This window comes from Ursus americanus, chromosome 6 (assembly GCF_024610735.1).
Source record: "Ursus americanus isolate L20-20 chromosome 6, mUrsAme1.1.p, whole genome shotgun sequence".
Taxonomy (NCBI): domain Eukaryota; kingdom Metazoa; phylum Chordata; class Mammalia; order Carnivora; family Ursidae; genus Ursus; species Ursus americanus.
In genome coordinates this window covers 15956476-15977913 of record NC_142132.1, presented here as the reverse complement: position 1 = coordinate 15977913, position 21438 = coordinate 15956476, and the positions used below count along the sequence as shown (strand labels likewise).

At 44.1% G+C, this 21438-nt stretch overlaps 1 protein-coding gene across 14 annotated transcripts in view; it reads right to left on the bottom strand.

The window, feature by feature from the left end:
• The window catches only part of ABLIM1 (actin binding LIM protein 1), a 289693-nt gene that overhangs the window by 29103 nt on the left and 239152 nt on the right, over positions 1 to 21438 (bottom strand). For 7 of the 14 annotated variants that reach the window (XM_087862674.1, XM_087862677.1, XM_087862680.1 and 4 more), the window contains 6 exons: positions 19643 to 19690; positions 13239 to 13316; positions 12360 to 12515; positions 8785 to 8820; positions 6108 to 6237; positions 3869 to 3988 (listed from right to left, as the gene is read on the bottom strand). In XM_087862674.1, coding sequence (XP_087718800.1) covers positions 3869 to 3988; positions 6108 to 6237; positions 8785 to 8820; positions 12360 to 12515; positions 13239 to 13316; positions 19643 to 19690 — 568 coding nt within the window. The remainder of the gene's footprint in view (positions 1 to 3868; positions 3989 to 6107; positions 6238 to 8784; positions 8821 to 12359; positions 12516 to 13238; positions 13317 to 19642; positions 19691 to 21438) is intronic. The other 7 variants (XM_087862684.1, XM_087862678.1, XM_087862682.1 and 4 more) reach the window with 3 other exon arrangements.

Here is a 21438-nt window from a genome sequence, read left to right as displayed (position 1 = left end):
ATGCTCTGTCCTCATCTTCAATCTTCTTTTTGGTATCCTGAGAACCCAAGGTTCAAATCCTAAGACAAGTAAATCAAACTGGCTGTGTATGTGCCTGCTGGGGGCACCTGCTGGAGTGTTGCCTGGTACTCTGGACTCTAGGTGCTTATATTCCAAAATACAAATGAGTATTTTGAGGGGACCTTAAAGTTGGCAGCATCTAGAATTTCACGACAGAGTTTCAGGATTGCTGGTTCTTATCTCAAGTTTCAGTAAGCATTATGGTTTTCTTCAGCAAGTGTCAACTATTTGCATCAGAGCAAATAATTTCTATGGCAGAAGAGCAAAGATTCCTTTCAAAGAGACTTCATATATGTTGCCCTCGTGGCCACAAATCTGATTTATACCTTGTAGACACAGAACATATAATGTCTAACAGTATTTCAAAGGGGAGGGAAGAGAAACTCAGCAAACATGGCACAGACAAAGCCCAGAACAGAGTGAAAACCTTTCCAAATCCAAGCATGCACTTGTCCACGTGGCCCAACAACGACATACCAACACAGAATGAGGCTGCAGGGGCATTTAGGGAACAGAAATAAAAACACAGCGGGAGACAAGATGGACATCACAGAACGTGGACAGAGAAGCCAGTGGAACAGAGAGACAGGCTGTGATGGGCATCTTAGCTTTACACACGCACACCGCCCTCAGCTCTGTGAGCCTTGGGGGCCCGGGCCCATGAATCAGAAAAGGACCAGGAGGTGGACTTAGGAAATGGACGGGGGGGGGGGGGGTTGCTGCACTTCTGGTCACCAGAGTGGCAAGGGGGCCCCTGGCTTCTAGCTACACATTTGAGAAGGATATACATCCTACCCTGGCATCCTCAGGCTGCCCAGTTTACATTTGTTTTAAAAATAACTGCCCTGAGATTGTTAAGACGAGCTCCGAGATACAAAGTGAATGTTTAAATGACAAACCAAGTGGACTTGGCTCCATTTTGAAGAGCCTGAGATGTGCTTCTCCAATGGCCACGAGTGCCCTCCGCATTGGAATTTCCAAGCTGGAGAGGTCTTCCACGGAAACAGATACATGCTTTTCAGAATAACTAAGAAGTAATTCCTTGAAGAATCGGTTTTTAGTTATTCAACTACACTAGGCTTTTAAAGCAATATCTTTAATACACAAATTCTCCATGATTGATTTCATAGTTTAGCAAAAAGCACATCTGATTTTAAAACTCAGCATATACTGCTATGTACATTACATTTTGTATCTGATTTATGTAAACTATTTTACAGGAACAAACTGGAGGCACATGGGAGGCAGACCGTTAGCTGTTTTTTAAGTGTGGGCTCAGGGTCAAGCTAATCCTTCTTGGCCTAATGCTCTCTACAACTGAAAACCACAATATTTGTGTGAAAAAGTTCAAATTCAGTCTGAAGACAGAAAACGATATACCCTTGACCCTTGAATGACATGGGTTTGAACAGCATGGGTCCACTTATACGTGGGTATTTTTTCGTAAACGTATAGTACCGTAAATGTATTTTCCTCCTGATTTTCTTAATAACATTTTCCTTTCTCTAGCTTACTTTATTGTAAGAATACAGTCTATAACACATATAAAAATATGTGTTAATTGACTGTGTTATCAGTAAGGGTTAACAGTAGACTATTAGTAGTTAAGTTTTGAGAGAGTCAAAATTCATATAAAGATTTTTCCACCATAAAGAGGGTCGGTGCCCCTAATCCCCACATTGTTCAAGGGTCAACCGTATATCTACATTTTTTAATAAGGCACCACTGGGGCACACAAAGGTATGTAATTTTTATTACTATTTGGTATTCCTGTTGATAAGGAAAAATTTAAATGACTGAAAGCAGCTGTTTGTTTTAGCTCAACAAGAACGCAATTTTCTAGTTAAACAGGGATGGAAAAGAAGTTTGCTTTCACAATTATCCTTCATGTATATTTAGACTGAAACACCCAGGGATGGGGGGCCTGGGGTCTGGTCCTGGTGCAGCACTCCCTAGGTGTGAGCCCTTGGCCATGGCCCCTTAACCAGAGAATGGAATGGGATGACGTAACCAGAAGTGCTTTAAGGGCACCATGCCCAGGGGGAAACTGTCACGGACAAGGTGAGCTGAGGGCTTACTACACACCAGGGCACTTGACCTCGCGCATCTCTCACAACCTAGGAGAGGTTCTGTCGATGACAGAGCCAAGTGACAGTCCAAAAGGGAAGTCAACAGCCCAAGGTCCCACAGCGAGCACAGGACAGAGATAATATTTAAACCTAGGACTCCAATGTCCATTTGGGCATTCCAGCTCTCCATAAAGCCGTTCACAGACACAAAGTTTTGTGAGTCTTGATATGTGGTGATGCATTATTTGTACAAACTGTGTATCACTTTACAGGGCACGTGACGTTCTTCTCCCTACAAAAAGGATCTCTTTGGAAAGATGAAACATGTAATAACCAAACAAGGCAGCTTACATGTTTGAATTAAAAACCTATTTTCTCTTGCATATTAGAAACAAACAACTCTAAGCTGGGCCACGGGCTTCTATATTAAAGTCTCTTTAAAATACATCTCTGAAGTTGTTTAATAATTTCTCACGGTTTTATAAACATTCTCTAAAGCCCCCCCCATACTAATTAGCAATAATAATTGTAAGAAATCTGTCAAGAATTTTAGAAAGCATTGCTCCAACTGAAAAAAGACTGATCTCTTCGCTAGTGACAAATAACGCGTGTCTTCAGTAAGCGTGTCAGCAACATTATTTTTACAGCACAGAAAACGCTAGAGCAGCACACATACAAATAAAACAGCATGCTGCAGTGCGTCTGTATTTTTGGACTCAGTTGCTCAAAAATCCAAGCGAGCAGTAAGAAAATAACTTGGGTAGACTGCAAACGAAAGCTCAGTCAACTAGGACAGCATTTTGGCTACTCAGTAGCAGTGCTCAGGATGCGAGCACTTGGATCACAGGGTTAGAATCCGCTAGGTCTGTCTCAAGTCCCCTAACAACACCTGCGCTCGCCTGCCACTCCCCTCCTTCAGCTACCGTCATTGGTTAATCTGGTTCAAATCAAGGCTATGGAACGGGTTAGCATGCTTCCGGGAGCTCAGACGTATTTTAAATTATGGCACCTTTGACACCCCTGTCAGGGCTCTTGGATCCCCCAACACATGGAGGGGAACAGGAGCCCCAGTTGAGGACTGCTACGGAAGCATGATGGACATGGAGGAAACAATGGGAATGCCATAAAGGGAATGGCCAGGGATGTGGGGCAGAAACAGAAAACAGAAGGCACAGCTCTTCTTCTGCATCATGCAGGATAAGGACCAGTCAAAAGAGGACCGATTACTCTAAGGGTTGGCTCGAGGAGAGAAATTTAAGTTACATTGCCACAGATCTTTTTATACTATCCAAATGTTTTAATATCATTAAGTGGTGAAGTGGCTTATCACCAGTAAGACAAGTTTTGCAGATTTGTTGCTAAATGCTGGTATGATTTGCTGAGCCACATCACATATCAAAACCAGGAAAATGCCCCAAGTATATATTATATTTTGCTTTTGGCACAGAAAAACAAAATGATAATATATGGTTTTTTTCCCCTAAGCGGTAGGTAATACATCTTATGGTCTTAAACATACTTCCTGTTTCTTCATCTAGAGCCCTTAGAAATGACATATTTCTCCTGCGGAGAAATGCCATGTCAGTTCTAAGACGCTGGGTGTAGTCAAGACACACGCAGGCATGCGGAGAGGTCGAAAGCTGGGAGCTAACTCTTGGAGATACGACTTATTAGCCTTCCCCGGGTGCTAATAAATCTCCACTCTGCGGGGTGCTGCCTGGAGAAGCCTGCCTCCTTACCTTTGATATAGGGAATGAAGTGGTGTCGGAAGGGGGAGTTGGGGCGGGAGTCGCTGTGGGCGGAGCTGAGGCTGCTGGTGCGCAGGTGGGACAACCTCTGCACACCAGGAGACAGCAGCTCTGTGCGGCAAGGAGTCAGGGGTGGGGCCAGGTGGAAACAGAAAAGAAGAACAGAAATTAACACAGGAGCAGGGACAACATCATCACTGGGAGGGGGGAGAGCGGAAATACAGAACGTTAATCAGGAGTCTGAAAAAGGAAGAAGGCAAAAGGGTTAAGAACGCACCTGCTAAGGGCGAGGCAAAGTGGGGAGTATTTGCGAACAGGTTCAGGCTGGTACAGAGTCACTCTCTGAGAATAAATGGCTTTATGAGAAGGAATAGCTACCAGGACATTCTCTGTCCAGATGACACCGGCTACTGTTGAGCCAGTACCGGGCACGTCATTTAGACTCAGAAATAGCTGTTTTTAAAAAGCACCTGACAAAACAGAACCCTTGAAACACATGTAAAAAAAAAAAAGATAATAATTTTAAGAAACTTGTAAAGAAGTACTTATATGTAAGGGTCAGATGGTTTTTTTTAAGCTGCCAACTTCTCCCACTAGCAGTTTAATTTTATTCTCCTGTGTAGAAGGAAAACCGGTTTGTGTTCCCTGGGTGGCGAAGAGCTACTTAGGATCTCGAGACCCGTGTGGTGGCAGCACGGGGTGGAACTGGAAGCTTCGTTATCTTGGAAGGAAAATGGACCTTTAAAACTAAACCCAGACCTGAGGACATGTACCATCACCCGGCATCTAGAACCCACAGAGTGGATAATCAGAGGTTTTCTATACTGACCACAGCCCTGCTGTCAGAACCCTACTGGCTTCACTTGACCAGGGTAGATCTTGAAAAAATAATTATAAACCCTAATAACTGGCATCATGCATGCCCATGATATATTGTGAAAAGGAGGAGCACTTAGAATGGGGAACGTTCTAAAGGCTGCTGGCTTCGGAACCATGATTGGAACAGACGAAAAGTTTGCTCAACAGCGAAATGATCTTTTAGGGAAATAATGTCCCTCGCTGGCCACCCCTTGACTATTCAGGGACCCATGGAACAATTTCCTTGTAGCCCCACATCATTCTGACAAGGTCATGGCCGTGGCCTCAGTGACCTCAGCACGTGCCTATATGGAGGGGTGGCTGCATATAGGACTCCTTGTCCCTCACACAGACGAGGGCTTCCATCCAGACCCAGGTCCAGGGCAGGAATTAAATGAATATAGTCATACATGGAAAAAAAAATCCATTTCTTGAAAAACCCTCATTTAACATAACTCAACAAATACTATTTATGACCTAGAGAAAATTATACATTATTGAAGACTCATATAGTAAAAAAAATCAATCTTCTATAAGCATTAAATCTATGGCTTTAAGAAAGAGGTTGCAGCCTTTTTATATTCTGTTCATTTCCTCTGGTTCCATTTTATTGAATAAGTTAGCATATGAATGAGTTTGTTCTCATCAACCCGTGCAGAAGCAGCTTAAAATGCAGTCTTCCTAGATGTTCGCTGCCACCAAGGTTGTTTAGAAGGCCAGAGTCTCCCTCTGGGAACCCTGGATCCACGCTGGGATCTCCATTCTTCCATTCCACACAGGAGACACCCACTAATAGCGATAGGGTCCATGCTGTGCACAGAAGAAGGTCACCTGCAGGCCACTATTGTTTGATATTGTCTATCTCTAGTTTTTCTGTTTTCTAAGTCTGGTTCAAAATCTAAGGGCTGGAATGGATCTGAAAAGTTCTCAAACACAGCCCCGAGGCTGCACGTAATACTGCCTTCTACTGGACTGGGGAAACACAGCAAACCCACCAACGAATGATTAATGCTGGATTTTAGATGATGCTGACGTGCCCGAGAGGCACATCAACATATTTTCTTTGGAAATCTTCATTTTAAGTCTCAAAGTGATGAGATTTTCTTCAAGGCTAAAAAAAGAAAAAAAAATCTCCCTGGCCTCCCATTGTTCAATGTCAAAATGTAATTATTTAATAAATCATAATGAATATAATCATAAAATAACACAAATTATAGTTGGATAGGAGTTTTCTTTTTTTTTCCCCTGGGAAAAGGGGAGATCTATTTGGCAGCTAGATTTTTAATACACTATCTGTGGTGGGGGAAAAAAAAATCACACAGCAACACAGACTATTTATATAGAGTGAAATCTAGGGAAGAGGCGCCCTTACCAGGTCTGTGAAAATGCTGGGGAGAGCGCGACGTGGTTGGAGTGTAGCTGTGGCGGCTGTAGACGGGGGAGTTGATGGAGCCCTGGCTGGTGGACCGGTGGATCACCCGGTCCCGAGAGTCCTGGTAGCCCTGGAAAGAAAGTGCGAGAATGCGGGAGCATAAGACACACACTCAGGCTATCAAAGGGTCCAGGTGAAATCCAAGTCTACAAAGGCTGCCTGGGAACTATCATGTCGACCTGTTCACGTATACATTTTAGGGCCATATCCTCAAAGACATATGCAAAGGAGCATTCTGCGGTTAATACATTTTGTTCGAAACCCATAGTTCTTGCATTTACCCAAATTTTAAGATGTAAGATGCCATGTTGGTAGAGCTCTGGGAAAAAGAGAATACCCCGACAGCCACACTGATATGATGCTTTTCAGTTCTACAAAGTATGTCCATCGTTTCATCCAACTTGCATAATAACGAAGGTAGAGCACAGGGTATAGACCTCCCTTCTCCACAAATGCAGGATGTCTCAGAGCAGGTCAGAGACCCATGTGTAGGTGTGTAGCTTGTACAGGCAGACCCTGCTTCAGAACCAGCCTCCTGGCTCTAATCTTACCCTTTGTTCTGGCTGCCAACCCACACTGTCCATAACACTGATCTGGTGACATCTTAAGTTGATCTTCCTGGAGAACAAGCTGGTGGTGGCCCCAAACCCAGGAAATTCTACTTCCCACTTTGAGAAACATATCCCGGAAAAAATAAAAAGTGATCTCCAAATGGGAAAATTTGCTCAAAGATATTTAGAATACCACCATTTATAAAGATAAAACTTTCTCAACAAATCAGGGAATAATGAAGTTAATTAGGTGTATCAATTCAATGGAATACAATACCACCACTAGCATGCCCGGTATGTCCAAATCCAGAAACAAATCCAGGTTAGGTATGAAGTACAAAAAATCATACACACACAAACACAATATAAAACTGTTCAAACAGTGAAAAGGAAAGAAAGGAATGTTCTACATTTTAGGAATTACTTGTCCTATGAAGTTTCTGTTGCTACAACAGAAATACAAGTTTGAAAGACTATATGGAAAATGTCTAAATTAAAACCTCAGTAACCATGGCGGTGTGAAATTTGAGAGCAAATGGCAAGGAAACTTTGGTTTGATCCTAGTTGCCCAGAACAATAAATTGAAAACAACAAAACAAAAAGTCCCCAATGTGCTTCAACTTTGCAACTGGTCAATAATAGAAGTTAACGCTTCATGAACTTCTGTTGTGATGAGAATACTAACAGAAATTAATTTTTCACAGCCCTCAGTCATAAACTATCAGAATACTACAGGGTTTTTACCATGTTAAATCACGATCATTATCTAAGATCAATCCAGTTTTATGTAGAGTATCCAGAAAGTTGCTTGGCTTTAAGATAAGACTTACTGATTTTTATTTTTTTTAAGATTTCATTTTTATTTATTTATTAGAAAGAGAGAAAGAGGGAGGGAGAGAGAATGTGAAGCAGACTCTACGCTGAACACAGAGCCCAATGCAGGGCTCTATCTCACAACTGTGAGATCGTGACCTGAGCCCAAACCAGGAGTCTGATACTTAACTGACTGAGCCACCCAGGCGCCCCTTATTTTTTATTTTTATTATTATTTTTTTAGATGAGGGTAGACCTAACACCTGAGGAGTCACTCACTGGATACATAAGGAAATGCAAAAAAGTAAGAAGCAAGCTAAATATACAATCCCTTGGTTACTGTTATCTGAAGTGGCTAAAATGAACCAAGTGCTGGGTCAGACCTTGGTGCTGGACCACACTCAGATCTGGGTCAGCCTGAGCTTAGGCCACCAGCCTCGAAGCCCCCCACCCCCCAAGGGGAAAAATAAGGAAAGACCACGGGAAGTACTTCTAAGGCCTCTGGTCACCAAGTTGGTGGTCAGTGTGGGGGTGGGGCTAAAGTGACACCAGGAGGGACAGTGTGAAGGAGCTGTCGATTTTGTGGGTCAGTGTCAGCTTCCTGAAGAGCCCTAACTAAAATGGTTGTGAGAATAATCTGTCCTTGGTTTCGAATGCTGCCGAGTGGAAGGAGTGTGTGTGGATTGATGTGGGACCCATGGCTCACTACGGAACAATCACTAATGGCTCGAAGTGATCCACATAGGAGTTATTCCCAAGGGAACAGCGGGCCTGGTGGACTGGATAAAAGCCACTGTGATTTCTTTACCCTGACAAGCGGGACAAGACTATTGATTCGAGAGTAAAAGGAGTGTTCTCCCCCGAAGATGGGTCTACTCACAGAGTACTCTCTGACCCCCGCAGGCCATTTCAGAGAATCCAGTACGTTGGGATTCAGATAATTCAATATGAATGAGGGGAGGGAGCCCCACCCCCGGCAGGACAGGGGGCCTCACTCCCTGCAAACCCTTACCGGGCACTTAGAGGCATAGGCTCAGAATACTGTACGGCTGCTTTTACCCCCAGTCTCATTTGGAAAAACACTGATCTTAGAGTAGATCAGTCCAGTAATCTTACATTCATCATAATTTTGCACGCGGTTTTTTTTTGTGGTGGTTGTTTTGTTCAATGTCCTTCTTTAAAAACTCCAGTGTAGGAAAAGTCCAAGTAACTCCCGAATACCACCCATTATAATGTTCAACAATGGCACTTACTTCTGCTGATGGAGTAGGAGACAAAGTCCTTGGAGACTAGAATAAAAGAGAATTGCAAATCACAGTGAATACTGATTTGTTATCAGTTTACTTAGTTTATCAGCAACCCCTGGAAACAGTACGCCACATCCACATGCCCGCTCCCCTCGTCCACCCCCATCTTCTGATTCGGTAAGTTGAGTGTGGAGCTCAGACAGGAACACGACAACCAAGCTCCTGGGAGCCTGGAGCATGTCCCCGCCTAAGAACTGTGGGTTTTGAGAAATATGCTGTCATACTTTTAGATGCTTAAGTTAGACAAATTGGAACTATTTTTCCCTCTATGCTCAAACTATGCTGTTTACTACTATGAGTCACGGTGTCTACTGAAGCACCAAATTTTGTAAACATGGTTGTTGACTCAATTATAATCAGGGCAATCACATAAGATCATTTGCTGCCTGACATAGGCCAGTGATGACCAGGTGTGTGGCATCCCGCCCTGGTGGGCTTGCCAACATCACCACCATTCACCTTCTGGCTTCCATCCTTCCAGGCACAAAGGCTTCCTTGGGGGCAATGAACAAATCAAACCTTCTCTCACCTCAGGGCCTTTGCATTTGCTGTGCCCTCTGCCAGCAGAACCTTTCACTCAAGACACCTGCTGGGCTTACTCCTCTTCCTCAGTGAGGTCTCTACTCACATGTGGTACACAGAGACCCAGCCCCACGTGCTTTCTCCTTACTCTGCTCCATTTTCCCACTAGCACTATGCCCTGCAAAAGCGCATCATGTATCTGTTTACAGTCTCCCACATTCCACTGCAAGCTCCATAAGGGCAAGAACTCTGCTTCCTTACAGCTAAGCATTCCCAGCGACTACAGCAGCTCCTGGCACATAGGAGGTGCCCAACAAATATTTCCTCAATGAATGAATGAAAGGTTTACAATTAAAATGCAAAAAGCACTCAACCAGAAATGAAATGCAAACAAAGCATCCTGAAGAACACAGCCAGGCCAGTGGTAGATTTCCCAGCATCCCCGTTTGCCCTTTACCCCAAGGTCACAAGAAGCTGCCAGGCTCTCTGTCACTGCACATTCCTCAGGCTCCCTGGTCTCAGCGGCAGCTACAGCCTGTCTCTGGGGAGGGGGGGATCTTAGCTGGGTGAAGACAGGCTCCTAGAAGGCGGGAGCCAGGCCTGACCCTGCTGACAACAGGCCTCTGTATCCACCCTACTCATGCCCTCCGAAGGCAAGAATGGCTACACAGAACATCAGGTTTATTCCTCCAGTGTTTCTAAATTGGCAATCTCTAGATTCTTTGGAAAAAGTGTTAATAAGTAAAGAAACAATCAAACGGCATGTGAAGTTTTCTAAGTTGCAAGATTTGTGTGTTGGGGGAGAGCTGATGGATATGTCTGATTTCTGACCTGGGGGCATCCTCCCATCAAGGCTCTGTGCTCCGAGAAACCCACAGGTCATCACTGCGGGTTCTGACGGTAATGATGCTGACCACCAGGGCGGCCAGCAGTCTGCCCAGCACTTATGTGCCAGGTACTGCCCTCATCTAAATATTTCACTTAATCCTCACAGAAAACCTCTGAGGTAGATATTACTATCTTGAGTTTACAGATAAGGAGACTGAAATACGTATTTTTTCCAAAGTTGTGTGATTAGTAAATATGAGTCTGACTCTAAATCCTGAAACGTTCACTTCAAAGCCCAAACTCTAGAGTGCTTGATGTTTTACTGCTCAAAACAGAGCCACTGGGAAACAGACACATACCCCCAAACCTAAATCACCATAAAACAACTCTCCTCCCCCTTGCTTGTATGAATTGAATATTAGCAAATTCTCATCTACTTGCTCCAGGCCCAGGCCCTGTGCACCCTGTTCTGGAACCGTCCTTACTCCTTTATTTCCTGTGCAACTCTCCAGGCAGGGCCCAGGGGCAACTCAACAACCCAGGCCAATCAACCCACGTTTGAGCAGCTGCAGTTACATCCATGTGACCACTAGGGGGCACCACATGAAAATGGATCTCACTTCCTGTCCAATGGGCCTTTTTTTTTTTTTTTAAGATTTTTATTTATTTATTTGACAGAAAGAGAGACACCCAGCGAGAAAGGGAACACAGCAGGGGGAGTGGGAGAGGAAGAAGCAGGCTCCCAGCGGAGGATCCCTATGTGGGGCTCAATCCCAGAACGCCGGAATCACGCCCTGAGCTAAAGGCGGACTCTTAACGACTGAGCCACCCAGGCGCCCCCAATGGGCCATTTCAATACAGAGCTATGCTCTGGCGTAAAACCCAAATTGAAAAATAAGTAAATAAAAAGAACAACATATATTACAATTATGAATAAATAGAAACATACTATAAAACAGATATCATATACACATATATTACTGAGAACAAATTAAACAATCACCATGTTTTCATGGCTTTTTTCATCTAAGATCTCAAACCACTGTGTGGATGTGTTAGGTAGCTTATAGTCTGTTTTAACCTCGGATTGAATAGCTGATTTCAGTCCAATACTTGGGGTAACATCTCTCCGACTGGACTCAAATCAGTCTATAGAGAATTCCAATTTTAAAAATAAAAGGGAAAAGAAGTTTTAAGTGAGTTGAACAGGCAAGAGGAAAACAGACCCGAGCCCCCGGGTAGGGAATCCCCATTCCTGGGAAGGGGCGGGGAGGACCCCAAGGAGCTGAGAGGCTGTGCTCCAGCCTCTGAACCATTAATGTTGAGAGAGCATTAATAAGCCCGAAGAGGACAGGGAATGAATGACCACAGTAGCAGCTGCCATTTGCCAAACATTCACGAGTCTGACTCTCTGCTAATTGCTTTAATAGCTTAGTTTATGCAGATTTAGTCTTAATAGATAATACATTATCTAGATATTCTATAGATATCAACCTTTAATAGACAGTTCATTTAATCCTTACTAACATCCATGAGGTAGATTCTGTCATCCTGGGTTACAGATGAAGAAACTAGGGTCAGAATGGTTGCCACATGGCCAAAGTCATACAAGCAGCATGTGGAGTCCCCAGGTTGAGCCCGGGTCATTTCATTCCAGAATCCTGCTTCCCACCACAGTGCCACACCGTGGTCTCCATCTCTGTGCTGTTTCTGTCCTGCACATTCTATTGTAACATGCTGCATACAGCAGCTGCCCTAATTGAGGGTGTATGTTCTCTTCCTCATGATCCCCATAACTATACTTCAGCTTGTCCCCAGACAAAGACCCAGAAGACTCTCCCTCACTCCCTCTGCCCAGCTCACAAAATCTCCCCTGACAACTTTGACTTCCTTCCCAGTATGTCTGCTCTGCTATCCCACAACCTGGTACCAGCACTCATTCATCCTTCCCCCGTGTTTCCTCTGGCTGCTCTGTTCTCCCACCCCTCTGTAACCTCCCGAGGCCAGGGATGGTGTGATAGGTTTTTTAGTACCTCAAAGCACCTGGTATGGAAGCCTGAAAATGGTAGGCAATCAAAAGGACCCTCTGACTTATTTTAATTCCAATCAGTTAGTCTTATACATATGATGAAAGAGAAGTTGTATAATGCACAGCTTCTAAAATGTATTACCTCTCCCAGGCTCTGCCTCTCCTGTTTGTCATCATAGCCCGAACTGTAGAAAGGCTCATAGGTAATAAGATCTGGACGTTCAATATCATAAATTGCCTTGACCTTGGGAATAGCTGCTAAATCCTTATAATCCAGGATTTCATTGTCCACTTTTGCCTGGCAAAGTCAAACAGAAAACAAAATTACTTTTCAGTCTCATTTCTTTGGGGAACTATTGTTAGTACATTTCATGTCCTGCTCGAATGGTGAAAATCTTAAACAAAAGCCAAAACATTTTGTTTAGTTTTAAAACCAAAAGCATTTCGCTTTAGAAAGTTGCCTGTTTATACCATATATTAATCATGTTTAAAAAAAAAAGTCATCAAAAGCTTAGGGAAAAGTCTGTGTAGAATAAACCAAGTAGAAAAGCCTGTAAACCTTCAGGATAATTACCCTAAATTTATTACAGAGATGGAAAAGCTCAAACAGATGGTCAAAAAAAAAAAAAAATCCCCCCAGATGGCTAAAAACAAGAACTGCGTATTTGATAAACTAAATATTTAAATATCTTGGTGGCAGAATTTAAGAATACTTGGTATCAGCATTATGAAATGTATAATTAGTCCCCAGGTATCTATATCCAAGTTAGCCACATTTTTAAAGTCCTACATGGTATTACTGCATTTTACGGGTCATTGACCTTGATGGTCACATTTGTATATAAATTTAATCACCCGAAGGAAAACATGATTGAGAAGGCTGATCTTCGACAAGGAAAACTGGATCTCATAATAGAAACAGAAATCGTTTCGATTATTCCATTTTGGATTACCCATCCCACTATTACACGCTGCTACTTTACCTGTCCCGGAAGGGTCTTTTCCAGAAGTAAATACTTACATAGATAGTATGACCTGGGGAACCCGGGATGCTGGAGCCTGGTCTCGAATAGATGCTTTCAGAGGAAGTCCTGGTTGGCTGTAAAATGAACAGTGCCTTGTAAGATTTCAGACCATGGCTTCAGAATCAAGACTGGCCTGAGTCCCTAGCATTTACCAAAAACCAAGCTGGTTAAAAAAAGATTTGTGACTTTTCTGAGTAAGGGAAAGTACAACCTAGCAAGAAAGGTAAAGGAGAACCAGCTGTGCAATCAGCCTGGAAAATGCATTTGGGGACTTTTCTTTTCACCTTCTCTTTCTCTTCCTCTCCAAGACCTTCTGGCTCGGCCTTCATGCACATTTCCCTCCACCTCTGTGGCCACAGCCCCAGCCCCCATCTCCAGCTCCGCTCAACTGGACTCTGGCAATGACCTTGCCTCATGGTTTCCTGCCTCCATTCTTGCCCTCTTCAAATCCACTTGGTACCCAGTGACAGAGAGATTTTTTTTTTAAAGATTTTATTTATTTTTTTGAGAGAGAGAGAGAGAGAGAGCATGAGTGGGTGGAGGAACAGAGGGAGAGGAACAAGCACGCTGCACTGAGCGTGGAGCGGCACTCAAGGCTCGATCCCAGGACCCTGAGATCATGACCTGAACCAAAATCAAGAGTCAGACCCCTAACCAACTGAGCCACCCACCCAGACAACCCCAAAGAGAATTTGGTCACTACCTGCTTTTGGCTTCAGTGACCACTTAAAATCACAACTTCCAGCGCCTCAGGGCTTTGATCTGGCTCTCCTCTCCCATCCTCTCACTTACTTCCCAATCACTCATGGAACGTGGCGCACGTCTCTGCTTCAGGCTTCTTATCCTCCCTGTTCCCTCTGCCTGAAATGCACTGATCCTTGATTTTACTTGATTTTTTTTTCCTCCTTCAGTCTTGGCTTTAAATGTCACCACCTCAAAGAAGCCCTCCCTGATCTTTGATATCCAGAATGGTTACCCTTATTTTCTCTCAGTGTCATTCTTAGTTTTCCTTCATGAATAAAATTTGTAATTCTATGTGTATTGGGTTTTTTTGTTTTGTTTTGTTTTTGGCATCCTATCTCCCTCACTAACTTTAGTTACCATCTCTGCCCTCACAGAATTTATTTTTTCACCACTTGTGCACACCCACTGTTTTGCACAGGTACACAGAAGTCATAAACAATATTTGCTGAGGGAATGAGCTAGGATTTATTATTCGTAAACACTCAGTTTGTGGATACCTGGCTCGTGTTAATTACATGACGTGAGCCTAACCACACAGAGTCACTGAAGTAAGGTTAGCGGTCAGCTGCTAGGAAAGATAAAAGAAACTGGACTTTATAATACTTGCTTAGAGGACCCTGAGAGTGAGGGGTGGTGATAGCAGTGGGAGGGTTAATTGCTTCCCGCTCTGCCTGGCACATTCTGGAAAATTCTGCCAAGAAAACCAAAGGCCTAGTCTTGAAAGACTTGCTCCGCTCTGTACAGATATTTCCTGGAGAGGAAAATGTGTAGTTCTAGGTGAGGAATTGGATCTTTCCTCTTTGGAACTGTTTCTACATATACGGCACCTTGACAGTGACTATAACGGAGCCAAAAACCTCCTAAAAATCAGGATGTTGCATCACTATGTCATTCACGTCTGAAATCCTGACAGCAAACCCACCTGGCCAGTCCAAGTCAGACAGCGATTAGAGAGATTAGACTTGCTCTAACAGAGAATTCACTGGAGGGCCGTGGTGTATCGTTCTCGTGTCTTTGAGATACCAGGGGGAGGGGGCTGGAGAAGTCACACTGTGCACAGCAGAGGGGTGGCAGGCTCGTGGCTACTGGTCCCCCTTCCCCAACACCTGCCACATACAAGTACTTTCCTCCTAGACTTAAATTCTCCAATCACATATGTATCCCAATATGAGAAAATGCTCAATTCTGAGTCTACTGGGAAAGGAAGGATTCACATAATAACTACTCCCCAAGTCTAATTCCTTGAGCTGTTTTCCAGTCAAAATAGAGAAGCGACACAACCACGGTGTGGTCCTCCTTTAAAAAGGGAAGCGACCCCTAAGAAGTGGAGTCAATACGCCTCTCTGTGGGTAACGACTAACTGCAGGTGGTCCTTCAGCCTCAAGAGGCCAGGAGAGAAAATGCGCCAACCCAGTATCAAGACGAACCCTGGCAAGTTACACCGCAAGAGTGTGAGGGGCAGCCAACGTCGGTCGTCCGCCTGCCCCGTGGCCGGCTCCGAGTGGAGCAGCTCCCGGGCTTGATCTCACTTTCATCCCCTCAATGACCCTTTCAGCTGGGTTGTTATCACCCGTCTTACAGACGAGGAAGAAGGGTGCCGGCTGTCAGCCACACAAGCACTCGCGTCAGGATGCGAAGTCAGACACCCTGGAGCTGCAGCCCAGGCTCTTAGCCCTGCTCTAAAATCTCCCCCATAGCGTAAGGTACACGTGACCATCTCTCTCTCGTCAACACGGCGATGGGGCAGATGAGGTGAAAACAGAAGAAAACATTTGAGATCAACTAGCAGGAAAGAGTGTTCAAAGCTCCAGGAGAAGCCTGCGTGGCTCCGTGGTGGGGTGCGGTCCGAGAGGGGGTGCAGGACAGGCAGACGTCTTCAGGTGCGGACGTTGCTATGACGAAGCCCTGTTTTCATTACAGGCAGCTAGGACATCGTGTGAAGAGCCAGAGAACACGCCGAGCCCTGGGGTCTCTCCCCTGTCACTCATCCTATTTTTGCCCGATACGGTCTGGGATACTTTCCGCCTTGCCTGTAATGATGCAGCTGCGGATGGCTTTGAGGTATTCTGGTCCCTCGTGTGCTGCGCATGCGGATCGGAACGTAGCTGGAGAGCCACGGGAACACGTGCCCGGGACCGGGTCTGTCATGCTCTCTTCCAGGAATGAGGAACTCCATGGAAGGAAAAGGTCCCTGGGCTGAACCAGCCTGTTTCCATTCAGGCCCCCTCTACCCTCCTTCTTCACCACACGGGAGGATCTGTGAGTCCCACAGGCTCGCTCCGAAGCTTCCAGTTTGGCTCACGCACAGCACGGCTACGGCAGAGCTAAGGGCGCTAACAGTTATCTGACGATCCGAGATCTTGTCAAGTCCCATTTCGTTCTTCAAGGTTTTCAGATCTGAACCACCTCCATTTTGCATACACCTGCCCCAGGTTCTCTGATTCCAGAATAAATATTTTGGATTTTTATAGTCAGACTGTGTTCAAAGTCACATCAGCTGGTCACCAAATCCGACGATGCTCTGGCTCTCGCGGAGAGATGAGTCCGCCGGGAGCATCTGCAGACCATTCAGCTGGGAAATGCTCAAGATGTCTCTCGGAGACTCAGAAGTTGCTCTTTGTTGCACTGCATTTACTGTTGCTTGCTTTTGCTTCGTGCTGGTCTCCTAACCTTACTTAAAATCTACTTCCGTAGGCATCTTGCTTATGGGTTGAGTTACATCCTTGCTTATTTCTTACAATGGCCCTTCTTTGTTCTGTTTTCCTGTCTAAAATGAAACAGTGGGATAACACACGACTCTGTGTCGTATAATAGAGGGGGGGTTAGAAGGCCAGATTTGGAGTCAAGTGATTTAGTTCAAATCCTAGTTCTCCTAGTTGCGTGACGTTCTATGAGTTTTTCTTTTTCTCTCTTGCTGTCTCTCTCCCTTTTTTGAGTTTTAACTTCTCATTTCTAGAATGGAGCAGAGGGCACTGACACCTAGTTCATAGGGACAAAGAAAACAACACCGATAAGGCTTCAAGCACCTTGCCTCGCACAGGGTGCCTACCCATTTGCAGCATTTTCCAGACGCTGGACCTTAGACTGGCTTTCTTCGTCTGTTAATCTCACAGAGTGAAGGAGGGCACTGCCTCTGTTTTGCTCTTCACGGCAGAGGAGTCCTTTCAGACGCGAGCTCCCTGGACGAGACGTCCTTAGAATTCTCTACAGCTACTGCACTGGCATGCCTTCCCAGCAGAGCTCAGATACGTGAAGTCATTTATCACAGCCCATGGGGCAGCAGTCAGATTGCCTAATGCCCTTCCCCTTTTCGAGAGCCCTGTGAAGTGACTCTGTATCCGCCCGAGACGGTGACTTCCTGCTTAGGTCCCGGCTTTGCTAGTCTATGCCCTTCCCACGTGGGATGGCAAAGACCCTGCACAGGCCTGACTCACTGCCGAAACGGCTCCTGGGGTGCTGCCTCCTCCCCCCGCTCAAGCTCGAACACCACACACAGATGGCTTGCTTTTCTGCCACAGTCCCAGCGGCTCCGGAAGTGTGTGTGCTCACCCTGTGGAGGTCAGAGGTCCCTTCTTCACGAAGATAATAAGATTACTTCTTAAAACTCAACTATTAGTTTGGGTATTTTACTCTCAAGTATTTGGAATTTTACATTTCAATTCGAAATATCTAGGATTTTAAAAACATGGAATTCTAAATGAACAAGTTTACTATTAAAAGAAATCCTTTTATTCTTCTGGCTGCATCCGCCCCATTAATAAATAACTTGCTGAGGGTCTCTGATGGCCAAGATGCTTCAAGAGGCACACAGCCGTCGTCCAATACAGCAGCTCAAATCCACTCCAGCTGAAACTCACTTAACCTGAAAAGCAACAACTTACTGCCATGCTTTCTGTCTTTCAAATCCCACTGACTTTCTTCTTTACCATGAACTTAACTCTAGTGTCACCTTGCTGGGCTAGAACAATGTTTTACAGACGATTCACATCTGATCGTTATATGCAATTATTTAACCTACATTACGGTTTCAACCCATTCTGATATCCAACTTAACAACACTGCCCCAGTAATTACTAATTCAGTTCAATAACCCAATGGGTCAGCAGCCTTTGTGAGCCTCTATGAGAGTTAGGATGAACAAAATTACTCTCTTGCTTATACAGTTGACCCTTGTACAATGCCAAGGTGAGAAACACTGACCCACTGTGCAGTAGAAAATCCACACGTAACTTGTGACTCCCCCCAAAACTCAATTACCATTACCCTACAGTTGAACTGGAAGCCTTACTGATAACATAGTTGAATAACACATATTTTGTATGTTGTATGTATCACATAATATTCTTATAAGAAAGTGAGAGAAAAGAAATGTAATTAAGAAATTCTAAGGAAGAAAAATAGATTTATAGTACTGCAGTGTATTTATGAGAAAAAAGTATATGAGTGGACCCACACAATTCAAATTGTTCAAGGGTCAGTTGTATTATAAATGAAGATAAGTTCTAATATTTATCCTCAAAGGTATGCCCACTTCTGTTCTACAGAGAAAGGAAACAGGATCTGTTATTAGAAGCAGATGCAATTTACTTATTTTCCTTTAAGCCCCTTTCCCTCATGCCTTATGGAAAAACCCAACTTGAAAGCACAGTTGGAAAATTCAGTTCTATTTTTTAGTGCCATCTTTGGCCAAAAAACAAAAACAAAACAAAACAAAACAAAAACCCGGCAGGGCAACCCCAACCCTAACCCTAACCCTAGGGCAAGGGTGGAGAAGGCACAGTAGATACAGAAAGAATTACAGACTGGCTGTGATCTCTCAAAGTATTTTGCTAATACAATTAGGCAAAGAGTTTAATCCTTATTTTGGCAACAGGAGGAAAGGAGCTTCACGAAGAACCTTCTATTGCACGTGGTTGTCCTCGCTCACTCCCTCATCCAGGGGTCCATGTGACCTACATTTATTTCCCCAGCACATGTTCATATACCCACTTCTGATTTCAAAAAGGTTTTTTATTTCTCTCAAAAAAAAAAAAAAAAATCAACAAGGAGAAGTCTCACCGAAGACGAGTAGTTCGTTTCAAGAAGGAAGAGAAAAAATGACATTTGATCACGTACGGTAGTTGCTTGAAAATACACATCTCTTTGTTTTCTGCATGAGATCTTTGGAAAGCCCTCTAACTACCTTACAGCTGAGTCTTCCTCTACACCTTGACTTGGTCCATCTGTCCTCCCATCCAGAAGGCACAGTCACAAAGTGAGAATTACACTGAAGACATCTTTTCATGCTTCCCCACAGCGCTCATCCTTCTTCAGATACTGACCATTAAAACACTTACCAGAGCTCTGCCTGGTGAATAAGCAGAGAAATCACGTTTTCCATTTACTTTCACTATGGGCCACTGGGCACATGGGGTCCCTTCTTGGCCGGGATTGCCGGAGAGCACTCTGCTGCCCCCACCCTCCCCCCTTTCAGCAGGAGCAGGGGTGCGACAACTACCCATCTAATCTGCATTCCTCCAAAGCCATGCTCTAAGAAGGGAGAGAACTACAGGCAACTGGCAACCAGATGGGAAAAAGCTGATGAACCCCTAGGGGACAACTACCCACATAAGGTGATCGACACCTTATAGGAAAGTGCTGCTGAGACTGACAGTACCTGCCTTGGGTTTTTGTTGAAGTTCACTAGACAAGGTGGTGATAATAGCTGCAGAAGAAGGAAGACTTTTAAAATCTGCATACATTGCACGTTCACTGCTAAGTCAAGAAAGGGTGAAATTAACTCCTTAGGAGTTTTATGTTTCAGAGGAAGCAGGAGGGGCTCATGGGCACACTGTCCCTTCTCTGGAGAGTTTCACAAATGCCATCAGCCTTTACTCTGGCCAAAAGCCTCAATGTCTTTCCAGTATAAATCTTAACCCCTATACATCCTGATGAATGATAAAAACACACCAAAAAGAAAAAAGTATTCAAAAAAGTGAAAGCCTAGAATAAAGCGGTATGTATTGTAGTGATGTTAATAAAACAATAATCAACATTATCTCCTTGTTCGAGACATACACAAAGCCTCTAGTCAGCTCTTTAAAAATATACACACGGTATATGTTTGGTATATTATAGGTTTGCAAACACATACGTTATTACGGTGACTGTTAGTTTCAAAAGAAAAAAAAATCTCATGCCCATTTTGTATGGCTGCCCATTCATGCTTTTAGCCTCCAAAGGCACATCAGAGAAGCTCCTTTTTAGAACACAGCAAGTGACCCACTGTGGATTGTAACAAACTTGGTCCTGGGAATATCATCTGCTTTGTCTATAATGAATCACAGCAGAAATTTCAAATGTTCAGTACTGAGTTTTACCTACAGGCAAAATTCACTATTCATATAAAACTTTTCCAAGCAAGTAAAACGGAATATGTTTTTCTTAGGTAATTCTACTTCATCATTTTCTTTTACCTGTATCTCAGCCTGAGGAAAAAAGGAGCAAACTGCAGAATATAAATAAAAAAATGACTTTCCTCCTATCAGTTTCCTCCACGACAAAACCAGGGCTTACTTCTGGGGCACAGAGGGCTGAATGTCCCTGCGAGTACAGCTGGTTTGCCTAATAACTAAAAGGGTTTCATATTATCTGGTGAAATGAGCGGCTGATGTAAAGCATCTGAATGATCAACATATCTGTTTGACTTGAGAATTGCCTTGGCGTTTCCAGGCTTCTTAAAAGTTCCAGAGAGCGGTTCCTCAATGGCCAATGGGTGAAGGGAGACCTTGTCAAATGGCCTGTTTCTCTGCCAGGTCCCAAGCTGTTTACAACTTTCTGTGATGGAGCGGAGGTTGACTTCGTTGATATTTACGGCTGGATAATGGGAATCAGATGTCCCTTCTGAACCAGGATAGGAAGACAGTGTTATTAAAAACAGAGCTCTCTTTCCTTTTAAAGGAGAGGCTCTCCATCTTTTAAACTTAAGGGTCTGGACCAAACCAAAGAATCTCACACTTGATGACGGTGTTTTTGTTCAAGTCCGGAAAATGCATCAGTTGGCTATAGCCTCAGGCTAACAAAAGAGAATACTATTTGAGTTATAAAGTATACTTTCGGGAAAAGGACCCAAAAACTATCGAAAAAGCAACTTCTTGCCGAATAGAGGTCTGAATTCTGAGCAACACTCATTTGCAGTGGGGACCATCTTTGGCTGTTCCACTGGATTCGCCAGACTATAATTTCACTGCATGTGAAAACTCCACCACTGGAGCTGAAAGAGCTTTGGGACAGAATGAAGATCATAATGACAAATATAAGTTGGGAGTGTAACCCAGTATCTTGGGCCAACACAACGCACCCAAGGCCTGGAATCTGCAATTAAGTCTTGCCGCGGATGCCTGGGGAGCGCCGTGGGCTGACCTCATTCTATAGATGAAGAAACTTCGGGGGTTGATGTCTAAAAGGTTTCTT